This window comes from Mizuhopecten yessoensis, unplaced genomic scaffold, assembly GCF_002113885.1.
Source record: "Mizuhopecten yessoensis strain PY_sf001 unplaced genomic scaffold, ASM211388v2 scaffold8195, whole genome shotgun sequence".
NCBI classification, from domain to species: domain Eukaryota; kingdom Metazoa; phylum Mollusca; class Bivalvia; order Pectinida; family Pectinidae; genus Mizuhopecten; species Mizuhopecten yessoensis.
The window spans coordinates 400,690-420,718 of NW_018407426.1; the positions used below are offsets into that span (position 1 = coordinate 400,690).

The following is a 20,029-nucleotide window of genomic DNA, read 5'->3' on the forward strand; positions in this document are numbered from 1 at the left end:
ACGACTTTTTAACTTATAGACTTGTGGAATAGTACAGGATGAACCCAGATTACTCAGAGGAAACCCATATGGTCAGGCAGGTGATCCTATATAATCGGGGAATCAAACCCAAGCCATCTTCACGAAAGACATGAGTACTATCCTGTTGTTTGGTGGCGCAGTGGATTATCACTCCTTTCACTAAGATGGCTGGATTCGATTTCCTGATCGGATGTGAAAAGTTATGGGGTCACCTGGTCCGACCATGCAGGTTTTCTTTGGGTACTCCATGTTTGCTACCATATATAGAACACCCTACGCACTAACATTCAGGCCAACAAGAGTAATTGATAAAATTTGATCTTATAACAGGATAGATTTTCCTTATAATTTCTCTAATTCATATTCTTTATCATGTCAGGTTTAATTGGTATCTGAATTAATTTTATTATTTGCTTAACAATCTTTTATTCATTTAATAATCATTTATTCGTTTAATTATCCTTATAATACTAATAAGTTTCATTTCTCTAACTCGATTAACTTTATGTACATGTACAACATTCACATCACAATTTCTCTGATTGGATTTTGTCTAAAAATATATTTTATCAAACAGTTTTTCCTAGTATGTAGTGCCCATGCTATTAGCGCTGAAAATTGTCCAAAAAAGAAGGAAATCTCTTAACAAGTTTGCAGTGAATTTCATATATTATTAAATATTAACAGAAATTTTGAAGAATTATTAAAGATCTGCACAAACCCTTACAGACACAATCACTATAAAAGCATTCTAGCACTATATTTAACCTTTAATTATATTTACGCAAATAAAAATACTATTAACATCATAATATAAAGGTTGTTTATTTTGAAATAACAACCTTATGTGAATTCTGCCACTTAGACATCAATGGTATATGTGAAAATGAAAAGACAGAAACAAGTTGAAACCAAGAATTTAAAAGATTCCTGAACGATATACACGTAGTGCAGTATTTTAAAAAAGGTGAGTTTCAGCCGAGAAAAGTGCATCCAGGTCTGAAAACTTTATTTAACACATATTACAGAATGATTATATAACCATATATGCCGACTATTGTATCACATACATCATATTCTAAGTTACTCCTGTAACGAGGATGAGTTGTTTATTCCTATTTCAAGATGCGTAAATGTAGAAAAAAGATAAATGTTTTTGAAAAGAAGCTTGGAAAAAAACTTGGCCAATGCAAGACAATAAAGGATCTGGGGTATTCAGTTAAAATTTGAATGTCTGTCTTGAAATATATTGTATGTTGTAAATGTTCAAAGATGAATTAGGATCCCCGGAGCAGAATTTGGGGGTGCTGCACCATGCTATTAGCATAAGCTCAATATATCTCATACATGTTAGACGGGTGAACAAACTCAAGACAGTATCACAGCAGTTCAATATATAACGAAGGATTCTACCTCACCAGTATTTGTCCTCTAGATCTACTTGGCTGTATCTCAATTACAGGAAAGCAAAGCATATTATCCAGTCAATCACAAAGTATACAGTTGAGTCTCATTAATCCAGCCACCACTTATCTGGTTGTCCTACTATATCCAGCCACTAAAAGTCAGGTTGGCCAACTATACCCAGCCAGTGTGTTTTAGGAAGGGGAGCATCCTCGATATCCAGGGGTTACGCTCACTTTCGCTCTCTGCACCCCTTGAATATGACATAGCAAAATCAAAGGCTCAGTGTGCGCCACCCTTGGGGATGACACAAGAAGACTAGTTTGATCCTTTGATGTACATCAAAAGAATCTGGCGATCACATAACGGTAAAACTTTCTGGCTTTGAAGACGGGTGTCGCTCCTTTTTAATCTTTAAAGGACAGGACTCAGCCGAGCGATTGGTCAGTTGTTTTTTTTACCCGACACCAATCAAACAGCTATCTTCGTGCCTTCAATTTTGCTACGACATATTCCAGGAGTGCAGAGAGCGAATGTGAGCGTAACCCCTGGGGTATCGAGGATGGAAGGGGAGGGGTTTAGCTTATTTCAGTAAAAATATGTTCCAGTATTCAAACACTCTCATAATTCACTAAACTGGAAGGTGGCTGGATCACTGTCCTGACTGTATACAGTATAGTGATACTGATTTTGTGTAACACTTGATAATGTTTGATCAGGATCTGAATTCTTCAAAAGAACATATATATCTCAAAATTTACGATCTATGGATGAAAGACGAATAACTTTAAATTTGTACTCTTCAAGCATGGAAATAGAGGTCCCTGCCTTCAAGCCAGCTGATCACCATTGAACTTACGTGATGAAGAAATGATAGTTAATTAGAGATCCTGTTTCTCTGAGAAACAAATTATATCATTTGTGATGTGCAAACGATTACAATGTTGGCATCAAAAGATAGTTAGAAAGCAAGCTAGTCAAACTCTTTCAAAATGCATGATACAAAATGAAACTACAATGTATTAGAAAATAAGGGAAATATTCAAAAGTTGATATTCTAATGTCTGTACTCACTTCTCGCTCATAGTGTAAGTGTGGGATTGAGCATAAGAATTGCGCTAAAATAACTTTTGCAAAAGAGAATCTTATTTTTTTCGAATCGTAATAATTTTTGAGGGTGCCATTTTTTTTTTTGATTATTAAACAGATAAGTCTCTCATTACTCCTTCCAGAAAAAACCTTTTGATATTTCCCTTGCTTAGATAGGACAGAAAGTTTGTACACATGAACATTCTAAAAAACAAAAATTTGGTGCAAACTGGAGCTAAAACTGGACTAGCCATCTCTCTGGTACTTACACACACTTTAGTATCATCCTGCACAGAGAAAGCAGGGAATTTGTCAGAGGGTTTTATATGTAATTTTATAGATAACTGTGTATAGAGATCTATGTAAAGGGGCACTGTATATATAAAGTTCTCAGTGATTGAAGGTGTCACTTTTAAAATCGTGGTGTATCAAGGTAAGTCTATTCTGTCTTTGCGTATTGCAGAGTTATCTTCTCTTGTGAGCAGGTATTGATGGTTCTGTTATTTGTTTGCGTCATCAATTTTTGAGAAAACAACGTAATTTTCTCACACAAACCAATGACGTAACAATCAATACCTGCTCACAAGAGAAGATAACTCTGCATTACGCAAAGACAGAATACAGATGTTACAGTGATTGAAGTTAGCTTTAAGGGCATATAGGTTTTAGGTCATAATACAGCAAGACCAGTTTGGATAAAGGTCACAGTTTATAATTCACTGTGTATAAAGGTCACAGTTTATAATTCACTGTGTAGAAAGGTCACAGTTTATCATTCACTGTGTATAAAGGTCACAGTTTATAATTCACTGTGTATAAAGGTCACAATTTATAGTTCACTGTGTATAAAGGTCAGTCTATAATGAAGAAAGAACAGTCAACTCCATCAAAAGTTCATAAATTAATCACGATGGTGAATTTAGTTGAATGAAGTTAAACTTAAAGTTACTTTCAATATAACTGTTTATAATATATCATCTGCTGATCTTTGTTAACAGCTGTTGTTATGCTCAAAGTTGTGTTATTTTTAGACTGGTGTTTTGGGGACTTTTTTTACTCATATACCAGGCGAGACACAATCACAGTATGTTAATAGAAGTTGAAAATGAGGTAGTGAACTTGAAAATGACTTAATGAATTTGAAAATAACTTTGTGAACTTACTTGAGAATTGTGATATAATAACAACATTCTAATAACCAAAATGCAGTGGTCAAAACAATCAATATAAAATTAGACTTTGTACTTCACCGATATAACCATAGTAACTGTCAGAAGACACAATCTACATATCAATACATTCTATGTCAAATCAGAATAAAGAAATCTGGTGTTATATCAAGAATAACAAAACTCTAACATAGTTTGTAACTAATTTAAGTTTGCAATAAATGAAAAATCTAAAAAATATATTCTTTGATTTTTCTTTCTTTTCTTACCACAATCAGATCATCATCTTTGAAATAGGATGCCAGATCTCGTACCCCAATCACAAAGTCGCTGAAAACAGAAGTAAATTGAAATATCACACGAACATTTATTCAAAAGGAAATATGTGTTCTTGTGTGTATTTGCCAATTCTGATCACCCATATAAGTAAGTTATTTGAAACAGAATCATGAAAGCTCAAGTATTTGCAAAATTTCACATAACTGATCAATTTTACACAGGAGGGTGCACGTGATACATGTATATCTATCTGCATGCCAGTTTTATTGCAAATAAAGTAGATTTCCCTTTGCATATCCAAAAACTAAGATGTGACCGCCTTTATTTTTTGGTAATGTTTTTAAGCTGTCAATGTAAAATAAGACTAGATTTATTTTGTTCAATCATCTTCTCTTATTTTTATCCTTTATATTGTACACTGTAAAATTGATTTCCAAAACATAGTTTTATTTACATTATATGCCATATTGACTGAAATTTATAATATTCCTTATTTCATTTTTTTTTAAAATCTTACAATCATAGTGATATGGACTATAAATGGCCTTAAGCATGTTTTTGTCTAACCACTTTGGGCCAGGCTTTGGTGTCATAAAATTTAAATTTCCCCAAAGGGAAAGCATTGTTTAAATTAAGAACAATTCTACATAACTGCTATAAAACTGGAGCCAGTGGTGAGCTCATCAACTGGAATATGTAGATGGACTTTCTTGAAAATCAAATGTAATCGTACCTGCTTGCTCTTTTAAAAGACTTTCCAGTCTCTATCATCAAGGTGCACAACTTCACCATCTGAAACAAAATGGAAATCCAATGTAAGGATGACATCAACTTATTTACAAACAAAATGGAAATCTAATGTAAGGATGACATCAACTTATTTACAAACAAGAATTCCACGGAAGTGGATGTGTTGCCTGCGCAGGAAGCTGGGAGATTACGAAGAAATAGATACACTTTTCATTTCAAGAAATAATATTAAAAGTAAGCAATAATCATAGATTATGTTTTTGGATGGCATAATTTTGTTATATAATCTGTTATTCTGGGAAGAATACTCTGAGTTTTAAGGAACTTGCTATGGATGCTCATTGTCTCAATTCCAAGTTTAATTTGTATGATTTGTCGGATGGTTTCCCATAAATAAATGAATAAACTTGTGGATTATGATGCTAGTGTTGTCGATAACATTTGGAGTAAGACGGCATTTCAGAGGTATACACGGTGAGTCAAGTGGTAGATCGAAGCCATCCAGTACACAGTTTTAGTGAAGTTTCTATTTATAGTAACAGTGACCTTTGACCTTCGGACCTGAAAAGCAATCCCAAGCAAGCACTTTTGTAAGGAAGCACTGCATGAAGATTGAGTTTGACCGGCCCAAGGAAACTCAAGTTATCACACGAAAACAGATTTTCTATTTATAGTAACAGTGACTTTGACCTTTGATCTTCGGACCTGAAAAGCAAACCCAAGCAAGCACTTTTAGTAAGGAACCACTACGAGAAGTTTGAGTCAGATCGGCCCAAGGAAACTCAAGTTATCGCACGAAAACAGATTTTCTATTTATAGTAACAGTGACCTTGACCTTTGACCTTCGGAACTGAAAAGCAATATGATCAAGCAAGCACTCTTGGTAAGGAAGCACTGCATGAAGTTTGAGTTTGATCGGCCCAAGGAAACTCAAGTTATCATACGAAAACCACTGTTAGGACGCCGACACCGACATAGCAATACCTACTTGTGTCACCAGCTTTTCGCAGGCAACACAACAAAATGGAAATCCAATGTAAGGATGACATTAACTTATTTACAAACAAAATGGAAATCAAATGCAAGGATGACATCAACTTATTCACAACTTTTCTAGTTTTGAAAGCCAACTTTTCAGATATTACTGGATTAATTTCCTTGGACTATTTTTCAATGCATGAAATATCAAACTTTTGTTGATCTTCGCAATGTTTCTTACAAAGATATGGGGAACAGTGAACAAAGGGACTTAACTCTTTATGTTGGCGTATATACGATTCCCATTTCAGTATGCATGAAATACTCTTTCTACCATGAAGGTACGTAATACTCACAAGCTAAATTTGGCAATGGTAGGTGTCAGAGCACATGAGATATACGCCCCACACGAAGAGACTGACTGGCTTACAGACAGGAAACCTATAGCTCACTTTAGTAGTACTGGTGGGGGACTAACTAGTATTATTTGTACCTTACTTATTATCCGACTTCCTCATTCAGAGGGGAGGGGTGATAATAAGTATACACATTAAAATACATAAATTACCATGGAAACAATTATCAAATACTTTGGGACTGGGGACTGGGATGAACTGGGTAATTGAGATAGGCAAGGTAGAAATGACAGAGACAGACTCTACAGTATAACACCAAACAAAATCCTGAGTACCAAGGTGTACAAAAATTCTGAATGTAACATAAACTGTGGTCCTAGAATACAAATTATTCACTATGCACTTAAACATTTCAACTTTCAAGTCACAATATTTGATTGACATGAAATTTGGCTAGCCATAGATAGACGGCCATGGAATGCCTTAAGCTTTGACCAGGTAGCTGACAGTCTAGAGGTTGCAGGTCAAAGGTTCAAACCCTGGTCCATCCCTTTCATTTTCCTCTGGTGCTATATATCTGGCACCCAAGTGAATATACCAACAACAAGTAGTATAGCAGCCCATGATGCATCTCCAGAATTAATGATCATCTAGAATAAGTAAGTGGACTGAGTCGATAGCTGGTAACTGCCTGATACATTTGTCCACTCCATTTACAAACTTACTCTTTCAAGATAGAATAAGCAAGTGGACCGAGTCGATAGCTGGTAACTGCCTGATACATTTGTCCCCTCCATTTACAAACTTTCTCTTTCTAGATAGAATAAGCAAGAGGACCGAGTCGATAGCTGGTAACTGCCTGATACATTTGTCCACTCCATTTACAAACTTACTCTTTCTAGATAGAATAAGCAAGTGGACCGAGTCGATAGCTGGTAACTGCCTGATACATTTGTCCACTCCATTTACAAACTTACTCTTTCTAGATAGAATAAGCAAGTGGACTGAGTCGATAGCTGGTAACTGCCTGATACATTTGTCCACTCCAGTTACAAACTTACCCTTTCTAGACGTGCTTCTAGGATCTCCAAGTCCCCCTCGGAACCTTCCAGGGAGGTCCTGAAAACAGAAAAGAAACTGAACATTCAACATAAATTCATTTGTATTTTTGGACCTCTAAGTCACCCTCGGAACCTATGACAAGGAGGCATACAGCAGAAGTACTTTCATGCAAACAGATACTTACTGTACATTGTACCATGCATGCATATGAACATTTCTTAATTTGAGTCACTGGGTCATAAAAGTTGTGTTTGTGGTTTAAATTTGAGTTACTGGTTGACCATATATTACTAGTATTTGTACTTTTGGGACACTTGGTTGGGAATGTATTTTGCTTCTATTTGAATCATTAGATTGAGAAAGTTTTTTTTTGCCTTTGAGTAATTAAGTGGGTTGAACAAACTTAGTGATGCTTAGTTATCCACTGTATGCTTTAGGCTATAGCTACATGCATATGTATACAGGTCCATGACATTTTTAGGCAGCAGTCAAAGGGTCTGTCACTAAGCAAAATTATTTGTTTCATGTTTGTGCTTTTCTGTTCATCAAGGGGGTGTCTGGATAAGGACTTATATTAATTGTACAATATAATAATGTCAGCTTGCATTAATTGAAGAAGATATGTATATTTTGTCATCAAATGAAGATATTAAATATTTAATACCTGTGGTAATTTTGTACTTGTTAAAAATTTTGACCTACAAAAATCTAAAAAATATCAGAATATGTATATTGTGTCATCAAAGGAAAATATTGATTTTTTTTTGTGTGTGTATGTTCCTCAAATGCAAGTACATACACGTTTGTATACATATATACAATGTACATGATGATGTTCAGTGTATGACTTAAAGCTTGTGATGTACCGGTTACCTATGACCAGGAAATGAGATCAACCTGCTTCCTATAGAGCTATATCCCTGCAGCTCGAGCTCTGATTCAGTGACTTTAAAGGTCAACGTTTTACACTAATATAAAACCGGTCTGCGTCCAACCTTATATTACTGATCATGAGTCACATACATGTATGTAACCCCTGGTATTATCTGTCAATTAATATATATATACAGTGATGCATAATAAGTCTTCCATGGTACATCATTTTCCTTTTAACAACTCTTTTATTTTATTTTCATCCCATTTTGATGAAATAACTTATGCACAATGCTAGCGAACTATTCAGACTCTATAAATAATATTGATATACTATTCATTTTGTCCATTTCATTGAGATATCACTTTTTTGCACTTAACATTGCTCTTTTGATTATTTCCTAGCTGGGGAAGCTTACAAGTTTAATTCAATTAATATTCCCCAGGTTGGGTCCCCATCTTTCTTCACTTTGATTTATTCCTTAAAAAACAATAAGTTTTGCTCCATTCCCTTCCCTCCTGATCTTCGGTTCCCTAGGGGGACACTTAATGGACCTGCTTATTTTTAAAAGTTAACTTTTAGAAGGAAGGAAAAAGACTGCTCTTAACTATAATATCCTGTTTTTTTCTGACTTTTTGGGGTTTCTTTTAAGTTTTAATGTTCTTGTAAGGTCTTATGAAGAAAATTAAATGCTAAGTTTCAAAATTTTGTATTGTATTAAGCTAAAATTTATCAGGCCCATATTGAAGTTGAAAAATATATACATGTATTTATGGCCTAATTCCTTACAAGAGCTCTTTATTCAAATTAGGAAAATTCATATCTGCTACGATTAATGATTATAATTACATGATGCTAGACTTGAATTTCAATTTTTTAACATTGAATTACCTATGCTCAATATATATATCAAAATATTACTTTTTTGCTATAAGACATACAGTACCCTCATTCCTATCAAACTAATCATGTGATTGTCACTCAATTAGCAGATGAAATTACTTTTGCTACTTACTTTAGTATAAATATTGACTAAGTTTTAATAGAATCCTGCAGTAATATGAACCTGAAAAAGTGATATTGACCAAGACGAAGCCAAGGTCTATATCACTTTTTCAGGTCCATATAGATCATATTTACCAGCACAAAAGCTATGTTTTATTATATGCTTCAACAATAGAATTTGTATTGTTCTGGAAAAAGTGTAAAATTAAGCCAGGGTTGAATCCAACAGTTCAGCATCGTAGCCTACGAAGACATTGTCAGGGTACTTTTCCTTAAGATAAGCATGTAGGACACGCACTGCGTGTTTGGTTGCTTTTTTGTGTTAACAGCTTCTTTATTTACGAGTAGGTTTTGGAAATTTTCAGATGCTAGGGAGGCGAAGAGTTTGCCAGCAGTCATCTTCTTTTTTTGTCTAACAGATCGCGTTCAGGTCTAACTGCGCATCCACTGTGACAGGTTGCGGGGAATTTCCATTAAGCCTATATTTAGAAATTGATATTCACTGGATAACCAGTCTACATGTGTTTTTGAGGACTTGTCACGTGTATAGGAACCCTGGCAATGAGACCGCAACAAATTTTCAAGCACATAATAAAAGTCTTTCTTGGGGCTCCCTGAGCTGGGGGGCCATATGTTAATGATTGCCTTCATCTGATCATTATTGACCAACAAAAATTTGCCCTACTCAAATAATTTTATTGGCATTTTCTATTATGACCAAAATATATATATTATAATTATCAAACAGTGGAGATAGCAAGATTGTTTTACTCTGCCACCAATACCTTATACATATATATATATATAAAATCATAAATTGTAGTGGAACTATAGACCGGGTTGATCGTCTGTGAGCAGGTAGCTAGAGCATTCATCTAGACTTTGGAGGGTCCTGGGTTCGAAACCCGGCCTTGCAGTGTATTTTTCTGCTCCTTCTACTCCTACTACCTTTGGATTCCAACAAAAGATACTGACAGAAGGTGGTATAGAGTCTTGAGTCTTTGGGGGAGGAATGTAACGACACTAGACTGAGTTGATTGTTGGCAACCAGGAGCTCAATTGGTAGAGCATCTATCGAGAGCTTGGAGGGTCCTATAGGTTCAAACCTTGGTATGGCCATGCATTTTGGGGAAAATGAAGTTATTTGGACATGTCAGTGTTTTTATTTCCTTAATTTAGAACAGTCTATTCTTTTATACATTAAAATTAAGTCCCTGCAGGTAGGGCGTAAGAATTGTTACCCTGCTAGCGCTGCCCCCATGGCATGATCATAAGTGGGGACTTTTTGGGATCTTGTCTTTTCTTTTCTTTCTAAACAACTTTCTTCTTCCTAATATAATGTCCCCCTTGACAATGCCTCACTTTTGGCCTGTAGTTGACCGTTTGCCCCTGTTAGGAAGGCTTTGGGTTCTGTCTCCATGCGGAGACATACCAGAGTCTGTAAAAATTGTAGTTTCTACTCCTGCTTAATGCTCAGCAATTTAGGAGTGGAACGACTGGTTCACCCGTTGTCAGTATAATGTGACCAAGTGGGGTGTCTTGCTGGGTGTCTCTGGCAGTATGTTTCAGTGAGGTAGCACTATAAACAAGACAAACAAGAACATATTGCAGCCCCTCAAAACACACACGCATAGATCTTGCACACAGGGGAGGCTGTCCTCAAATGACCATAGCTGTTGATAGGATGTTAAACAATACTAAAGGAAACCAAACCAAATTTTATAAATATGGAAAATAAAGCATTATTTCTATTGAAATTGGGAAAACATTCCTGATCAGTTTTTGATCATTTTGGGAAAATAAGACACTTTTTAATAGCTAGGGGAAACTGTTGTTTTTTTGCAGTGTGTTTATATCTTCCTTCTACAAAAGATTGAGATCAATACTATGTATATATGTGTGTGTTGTACTGTTCGTTGATTCATACTATTTACATGTATGTATTTATATATAGCTGTAAGAGGGTAATTGGGCAATGTAATCAGGAACCAGCTGGATGTAGGAAAATAATTGCCAATTACCCACATTCATCATTTACTTATGTTCATCAATTTCCATAAATAATTATAGATAGTATATATGGAACACAGCCAGAAATTATTCATGATTGCGTTTCATCAAATGCAATGATGTAAACCAAGTTATTATATTTTTAATATACTTACAAAAATGTTCAAATAACTCTACTACCTACAATTTATTCTTGTAGGAATCATATATTTCTATATTAAAAAACGTAAACAAACATACGTAAAATAGTGAGTTACTTGAAGGTAACGAAATGAATCGAGGAAGGTCAACACTGAAAGGTTTTTGACATCCAGCTGTAGCAACCGATGCTGACCGGGCACCTGCATCAACACAGCATCTTACCTGAATTTCGGCGAATCCTTGAGACATTCTCTGAAGTCGATGGTAGGTCTCATTATTTAAAGTGTAAATGTTCAGATAAGTGTAATATTTGACGCCAATTGTGTCTTCATTTCCAAGTTCTCGATAATACTAAACTCTGACTAAGTTCATTACTTGACGCCTACTTCCATTTTAGTTTATTTTCAATGGCATAGGGGGCGCTGTTTAATAAGGAAGGAATATTTCATCGTGATATGATGCCGAGTATAAGCTCTGGTCAAAAATGTTTGTTCATTTCGGAAAAGAAACGCTTTCAAAGAAATGTGGTAGACAAATAATGTTTAAAATATTGATAAAATCATAAATTTCAGTTTTGAGGCTATGTATGTTCGGTACATTTTGGATGGTTTCATTGTCAATTGAAAACGTCCGAGAGCATTCGAGTGTCTTTCCATATTTGGTCGTCGGCTTCCTCCATCTTTTAGCAAACGTCAGTCTACCGGCTTCGGAACACAACAAGGTATGGTTTGTAGATTAATGTATATTCAATTTCAGAATTTTAATAGCGGAAAGTTTACTGAGCTATGCAATAACAGCATAATAATGTCCATACGGTGAAAATGAGTGTTAATTCGACTGTCATTCATTTCGTATGCAAAATGTTGTGACCTTGAGGAGACCCTCCACAGTTTCCGACCTTGACGGTCGGTCACCTGCACTTGAACTTGATAAGTGTACATGCTAACTCACACACAGTTACTTGTAACGGTTACAGCAAGAACATTCTCCTACGACTAAGGCTTTAAGGTATGACTTCTCTTTAGAGCTGTAATATTATAAATATAAAGCATCGACGATATAATTTATAATATTTCTGATACCTGTTATTTTAAGGTAATAAGTAGAGTGATACCTGGAAAGATCATGCACACAGATTTTATCAGTCCTTTTAATCTACGATGTGTAAATAATAATTAATACTATTGTGACAATTAGACTAATTAGATATATTTAATGTACGTCATACAATGTTTGCCATTCTTCGCGCACTCCATCAATGGTATCATCAACAAATCAATTAATGAAATGCAGATGAATAACATCGTTACAAGCCATAGGCTTTCCATTGATGTGCTACCTATGAGATACCTAGCTCCAAAGCATGCAAAGTGTTCACAGACATCACCTATTGAACAAGCTCACATTTTGACCTCCGCAGTCAAAAAATAGGTTATCCTTACTTCAAATTAGATTTGATATAGTTTTTGATGTCGCCTATCTACAGACTTCATTAATATTTCTCATAACATTGTCACGAAACCTCACATAAGTCTTGCATGTTCACGTACATCACCTATTTGACGAATTCATATTTTGACCTTCTGTGATAAAAAAAACAAGGTCACCTTTAATTTACTATAAATTAAATTTGATAGAGTTTCTTATTTGATTGCCATGTACACATGTTCGTTCACAAAATATCACTTCATGAGTTGCGTTTTGACCAAAAAATGGATCATCGGACGTTACTTCATCGTTATGACTACTCATTTGACTACAATTCGACACATCATGGGCACTAGTCGCTACATTGTTTAATTTGATTGAAGTGCTGTCGGGAGACACAAAATACTAGGGTAGGTAGCAGCAGCCAGATTTTTTTTTTATTTGATCTTACTTATGTAACACTTATGTAAAACAACAGATTGTAGTGTAATAATTGACACTAATTGTAAGAAACTTATCTGATATTTACTTCAGGACCACCATGTCGGAAATCACGAAAATCCATGCTCGGCAGATATTTGATAGTCGTGGTAACCCTACAGTGGAGGTGGATGTCACCGTGGCAAATGGTAGGTTTAATTTTACATCATTAAATGTATCAAGTAAGGGTGAGGATAACAGAAGAGTCATGTAATTTGTTTCTTTAAATTAACCATTTTATCATAATATGGAAATCCTGCAGGCTGGTGCCATAAAAAGTGTGTCAAGATGATATGTTACATCCTATTGTGTACCATTACACTTGGAGTTGTTCTAATTAGAAAATAAGTAGATGTTACATCGTGTAGCGTTACAAAGGGCTGGAGATTGAAACAATATATACAATTTAGCTTTAGTTACTAATGATAACAGGGAGATACCTCATGTATCATTATAATTACTGTGATTTAGAAGTTTTAGCCAACCATTAGTCACCTTTATCAGTGGTTTGTGGTCCATCCATTAACCACCTTTAAACAATCTTGTTAATGTTATTAGTCCCCCACAGGATCGCGGGGGGGGACTATAGGTTTGCACTCCGTCCATCCATCCTTCCCTCCCAGAATTTTTTCCTGGACATATCTTCTTTACTAATTCACCTGGAGTAACCAGATCTGGTTTACAACAACATCTTGGTATGGCAAAGTGCATAGTGCAAGAATTAGGTCACTGTGACCTATGACTTGACCTTTACTTTTGAAAATGTTTGTCCGGCGGTATTATGTATCGGAATACTTTCCTAACAATAGATGTACTTCCTAACAATTTTTGTTAAATATAGAAATCATTACTGGTGGGGGACTCTGGATTGCCTTGCAATACTTCGCCTTGTTTCTCAAGAAGAATGTGACAAAGCTTTCTAAAATTTCACACATTAGTTCACTTTGGTCTATTACTGTACATAACCAGTATTTCATTTTGAAACAGCTAGATTGGAAAATCTTAATGACACCCATCCTTGGTCCTTTGTTTTGCATGTTTATCAGGGTTCTGAGTAGAATTTAATAAGTATATCTATTATTCATAACTTCTTTTCCTGCTTTGTCTTCCATTGTAGGTCAGATGTTTAGGGCAGCTGTACCCAGTGGTGCCTCCACGGGTATCTACGAGGCTCTGGAGCTGAGGGACAAAGATCCCAAAGAATACCATAAAAAAGGTACCTTTATTAGGCATGTGGTTTAGTATGGAAATTATATATATGATATTTGGCAACATTTTTTTTTTAATTATTAGAACGTATATTAGCTAAAAAGATTGTTTATGATAAATAATAAATGAATTGGAGTATTACAATTCTATTTGTGTTTGGTTTTTTAGCCCACCATCATCTGATGGTGGACTATTCAAATCACCCTGCGTCCGTGGTCCGCCGTCCGTCGTCCCTCCTTAAACAATTCTTGTTATCAGTATTTCTCGGGAAGTACTAGAGGGATCTTTCTCAAATTTTATATGTAGGTTCCCCTTGGTCCCTAGCTGTGTAGGGCAACTTTTGAGACTGATCGGATAAACAACATGTCCGACAGGCAGCCATCTTGGATTTTGATGGTGAAAGTTTGTTATCACTATTTCTCACGAAGTACCAGAGGGATCTTTCTCAAATTTTATATACATGTGGGTTTCACTTGGTCCCTTGTTGTGCAGCTGTGCCTGAAATGGACGGTCTCTCACTTGCCTATGGCGATTAAAGTCTTGCTCGGGTGACCAAAAGTTGTCAAAAGTGAATAGTCCCTTCCACGTTAACTGGGGGCAGTACATTTTTCAGTTGTCATTACTTCGATTTATATCGAACTGTCTGTGAATTAGAAAATGTGATGATTTTCTATATAAATACTGCTAGGGTGTCTTCTTGGAGGTGCAAGTTTTGTGTATTTCTTTTTGGAAGACCTGAATAGAGTGGATCATGTCAGGTTTTAACTAGGGTTGAAGAATTAAAAATATAGTTTTAACTAGGGTTGAAGAATTAAAAATATAATGTTTTATTCTGTTCTACATATAACAAACATTGTCATGTTAAATGCAATTTAAATGTGCTGAAGCATTGTGTTAAATGTTGTGGAAATATTTCTTGCCAAAATTATTTGGGCCATCAATATGTCATTTGGGCCAGTGCTTCAAATTCTTTACTCGCCCCAAAATTTGTTTTTGGGCCAGCCAATGCAGGTTCCCCACTATCCTTTATTATTCATGTTTACTTTTGAAACTGATCAGTTAAACAAAATTGCCCACCGACAGCCATCTTCGATTTTTGACATTGAAGGTTTGTTTTTACTATTTCTCACCAATAACTTGAGGTATCTTTCTCAAATCTGATATGTAGGTTGCCTTTGATCCCTCGTTTTCCATGTTATATTTTGAGACTGATCATAAACACAAAATGGCTAAAGGAAGAACTAAACAGATCTTTCTCATATTGCAATTATCAATTCTATTTCTTTCGCAATAAGTACTGTACTAGTAAATATGTGAAATGACAAACTCACTTTGATGGTTGGCTTTCATACACATCAGTATTAAGTTTAGATCAAAAGTTACTTCAAGGTGCATTTACTGTTAACATGACTCGATCAAACAGATTAGAGGATAGAAGAGAACTAATGAAGATGGTACAATGGTGGACGCCAAGATCCCTCTGGGATCTCTTGTTTTGTTAGGTCATGAATGTGTAATTTTTATGTCCTTTCATGATGTGATGTATGTGGTGTCAGTTTGTAATTTTCAACTCAGTACAATGTCTTAGTATTATTGCAAATTTGCACAGCTAATTAATGGATGGTTGGACAGCAACATCACAGTTCACACTCAAATTCAGTGTTATTTCAACCTCGTTATTAACTTCAAATCCCAATAACAAAAATATTGACACACTTTATTTGAATATATATAATGTGATCACGATTGTCAGCTGGAACCTGTGATAGGAAAAGATGTGTTCAATCCTTAAACAGAGTTTATGTTGTCAACTTCTGAAGTTCTTTTTTCATCATATGTACAATGTACAGAAGAAAGAACAGTTGCAATACTCAATGTACCAAACAGTCCTCCCTTAGATTGGATTCCCTGCTCTATATGTGCAGTATTTACAGATTGTAATGTACAAATCATATTGTGGGTCTCGTTCATTTCAGGAGTATCTAAGGCAGTGAGTAATGTCAATGACATCATCGCTCCAGCCCTGATCAAGGTAAGTATCAACAAAAATCAGAAACAGGGGATATTTAATGGTTGCCTGTTGCACATCTTGTATATTTATTAATGTTCATATATTTTTTTTGTGGCTGATAACCGATAGTTTCATGATAAGTGTGATAAAAGTAATCTATCACAAGAGTGAACTACGATATTCATTAGGAAACAATAACATTTTAAGCTCATCTGCAACAAAGGACTATGCATATGTTGATTTTATGCCAAACTGTAGTGTCTGTCCTTTGTCTGTCAACATTTTCTTCAAATGATGACTTTTTCTTAACAGCTGATTGAAGTAAAGTGGAACCCACTTATTATTATATCAAAGATTAGGATAACCCACTTATTCTAATATTTTTTCCATGTACCAAATTTTTCTCTATATAAACTAAATTTAAAACTGTTCACTGTCATATCGTCAAATGTGGGACCCCGCTTATTATCCCCTCGCAACGAAAATTTGAGTGGATATAGGATTCCACCTGTACGTGTGTTTAAGTCTTTGTCATCGCTCTAGAGACTTCATTCCTCAACAGAATTTCATGAAACTTCATACAAGGGTGTAGTATGACAACATCATTTGGAATGGTAATGCCTTGACCAAGATCGCTTTTCAGGTTACTGCGTGAAAGGTCAAGGTCACTTTTACTATTTTTAGGAAATGTTTGTCATCGCTCTAGTGACTTCTTTTCCTCTTACATGTCAAAACGCTTCTGCTTTTGTCAACCAAAAGTTTACAAGCCAAACCAGAAAAGAAGGTTGGTAACTGACTTTTGACCCCACTTAAATCCGCCATCACATCTCAAAATCAACTAAAACTATACATTTTTTCGAAAGTTACATATCTGAGATTTCATTCAATAAAAACTGTGTCAATATATTTACATGTTTAAATAACACAGAGGCACTGTTTTTAACAGGAACAAGTTTTAGGTAGGGATTACATTCATATGAAACACGTTTTGATTGGCTGATTTAGTTGTGCGTGTCCTAAAGAGACAAATTCATACAGCTGCCAGGATAGCACTGGGGTCTAGCCCCACCCTTGAAGATTTCTAAATTCATCCCTGGGTCATAACTTTGAAACTGTCGAGTTCCCAACCCCATAACCATAAAATACAATTGCTTGGCATGAAGAGACAAACACAATCATGTTAAACAGGGGTCAATGCTGAGCACTATATTGGATCCAAATATTCTACCAGGATTAATCTAGCTCTGTGATCTTATATGCTTTACTACTTTCAATGAGAAAAAATTGCCATCACTGCTTCAATATCCAGGTGAGCAATACAGGCCCTCTGGGCCTCTGGTCTATGTATTTGCTTACCTTGTCCTTAGGGTCATTTGAGACTATGTAGTGTGATGTGTGTCATCTGTTCATCTGTTTATCAAGTATAAACATTTTGATTTAAATGGCTTCTTGTAAATAACCAAAAGGTATTTTCTATTCTACTTTTTAGGCAAAGCTTGACGTGAGTGACCAATTCAAGGTTGATCAGTTTTTAATTGACTTGGATGGTACCGACTCCAAGAGTAAGTCTGTCCTGCATCAAGAATAATCCTGGAGGGGGCTATTGGCCCCTTAAAACTGAAATTGACCCCTCCATTTTCCAATTTTCTTTTAATTTTACACTGAATGGACCCTCCAAAATATAAATTGGCTAAAAGTTGCTAAATGGCCCACTGCTCTCAAATTCCAGGATTTTCCCTGCTGGTATCAATATACATGTCATCTTTTACACCTTATAAGCTCATTTGCTTGAAATGATCATTTATTAATATAATTCTATTTCTATATTAATGTAGTTAATATTCCAAATTTATTCCTTATTTCATAAAAGTTGGCTTTTCCTTTACCCAGTATTTTCATATTGAATTATACTGTAAAACTTAATATAAAAAAGCAATATCAATGTACTGAAGTATATACATATTAATTATATAGATTTTCAAGGAGTATATTATCATTGTATATATTATCTGTATATTCTATTTGAGAGAGAAAGTTGTCCTAAAAAATACTTAAAATAAATTCTTATCATCCAGTCATCAATAACGCTTGATGTCCTACACTGAACAGAATTTAATACTTCAGTATTGTTTGTGTAAAAGTATTTGGTTTTGGTTTGGTATTGTTTAACATCCTATTAACAGCTATGAATATTTAATGACGGGTGTAAAAGTAATATAGAAATCAAAAAGTAAAGTTTATAAAAGAAAATCAAAATGCATTGATTTTTTTGGTTGAGTAACCAAATAAAGTAGCAAGAAATATTTTTTTTCTGACTATTGATGTTCTTCAAATCATAAAAAAATGATCGTAAATTGATGATGAATCACTTTAAACAGGCAAACTTGGAGCCAATGCTATCCTGGGAGTATCATTGGCTGTGTGCCGAGCTGGAGCCGCCAAAAAGGTAACATCTGCATCATGCGTTTTTATTTTTTTTAAACTTAGGCTACTTTTAAAAAAAAAAAAATCCACGACTTATTGGTATGGCAAACAATCGCAATTAAAGATTTTTTGTTTGTTTTGTTTGTTGGGTTTTTTTGTTCAGAAAATAAATAGGAAATACTCCCAATAGAAATCATATGAGGTGAAAGGGGGAGACCCTTTCCCACAAAATTTGTTTAAAGAATGATTTTGCTTTGATTTATTTGGGAAAAAAATCTGTTAAAAAACACATAAATCTCTAATGAAATGTCGAGCGGTGCATAGACGTTGTCAAACAAATAGTGGTTGGTTAATATCTTCCAAAAACAAAATTGAATGACAACGTTTTACCAAATGTCTTTTTATTTACAATTTAAAATTGAACTAATGATAGATAGGTCAACACAATAATAATTAATCACAAGTAAGGGGATTTTCCCCCCTTAAATTCCTATCATGTACGAAAACCTCCAGTTCACATGACTCAATTTTTGGACCGTAGAAATACTTTAGTTAGGAATGAGAACTGCTTCCGAATTATATAAAATCTGTAAATCTTAAATACAGTCGAACCTTGTTATCTCGAAGTCGACGGGGTCGTGGGAAAACTTAGAGTTATCCGAGTATTCGAGTTATGCGGGTTCATATATTTGTTATGAAATTTGCTGTTGGGACATAGCACTAGCAGTTGTTGGTTTTATTAATAGTTAATGCTTTTAATCATATGATAAATGATATACGTAATCAATATAACAAATACAGCTATGTAATTTTACAATAAACACGCTTACAAAAATAGAGTAAGTTATTTTAGAAAAACGTACTTTCGTTTTTAAACGCGGTCAAAACGGTTGGATCATTTTGTGAATTCATTATTAAATATGGACGGGCCTAGTGATTAAATGTTGTTTTTGGCTAGTATAAATCTTGGCAATGATATTGGAGCATACGCATAGTTGATTCTGTAAATGAAAACACAAACAAATTATATCGTACATGTGACACATTGACTCATTAAAGCCAAATATGACACCTGACACCTCCTCAACTCGATGTAATCAACAGCAATTATCGTTTTGTTCTTAAATCTCTCGATCGACTTTCAAAGCCATACTGGCTCCTGTAAAAACATGAACCGGTAAAGCTGTCCTAGGTTGTGATTTTAAATGTGGAACTCTTTTATGCATGACGACGCTTTGTGACCAATTTTCCGGTTTGCACTGTCGTCTGTTTAGGTGTACAAATCATTAAACGGACTCGCAGTAAGTACAGATTACTGTTGATCAACATTGATGCAGTT

At 35.0% G+C, this 20,029-nt stretch overlaps 2 protein-coding genes across 6 annotated transcripts in view; one reads left to right on the forward strand and one right to left on the reverse strand.

The window, feature by feature from the left end:
- Window positions 1–11,561, reverse strand: part of LOC110455305 (arf-GAP with coiled-coil, ANK repeat and PH domain-containing protein 2-like) — a 63,705-nt gene extending 52,144 nt beyond the window's left edge. For 3 of the 4 annotated variants that reach the window (XM_021505365.1, XM_021505363.1, XM_021505362.1), the window contains exons 1-5: window positions 11,361–11,561; window positions 7,108–7,165; window positions 4,696–4,754; window positions 3,953–4,013; window positions 2,784–2,801 (exon numbers count right to left, since the gene is read on the reverse strand). In XM_021505365.1, the coding sequence (XP_021361040.1) occupies window positions 2,784–2,801; window positions 3,953–4,013; window positions 4,696–4,754; window positions 7,108–7,165; window positions 11,361–11,413 (249 nt within the window). In that variant the 5' untranslated portion in view covers window positions 11,414–11,561. The remainder of the gene's footprint in view (window positions 1–2,783; window positions 2,802–3,952; window positions 4,014–4,695; window positions 4,755–7,107; window positions 7,166–11,360) is intronic. The other variant, XM_021505364.1, reaches the window with a different exon arrangement.
- A 188-nt stretch (window positions 11,562–11,749) lies between these two features.
- The window catches only part of LOC110455308 (enolase-like), a 19,263-nt gene continuing 10,983 nt past the window's right edge, over window positions 11,750–20,029 (forward strand). Inside the window, exons 1-6 of one of the 2 annotated variants that reach the window (XM_021505371.1) lie at window positions 11,750–11,859; window positions 13,101–13,195; window positions 14,164–14,262; window positions 16,232–16,287; window positions 17,756–17,828; window positions 18,645–18,712. In XM_021505371.1, coding sequence (XP_021361046.1) covers window positions 13,108–13,195; window positions 14,164–14,262; window positions 16,232–16,287; window positions 17,756–17,828; window positions 18,645–18,712 — 384 coding nt within the window. In that variant the 5' untranslated portion in view covers window positions 11,750–11,859; window positions 13,101–13,107. Of the gene's footprint in view, window positions 11,860–12,039; window positions 12,147–13,100; window positions 13,196–14,163; window positions 14,263–16,231; window positions 16,288–17,755; window positions 17,829–18,644; window positions 18,713–20,029 lie in introns of those variants that run through there. The other variant, XM_021505372.1, reaches the window with a different exon arrangement.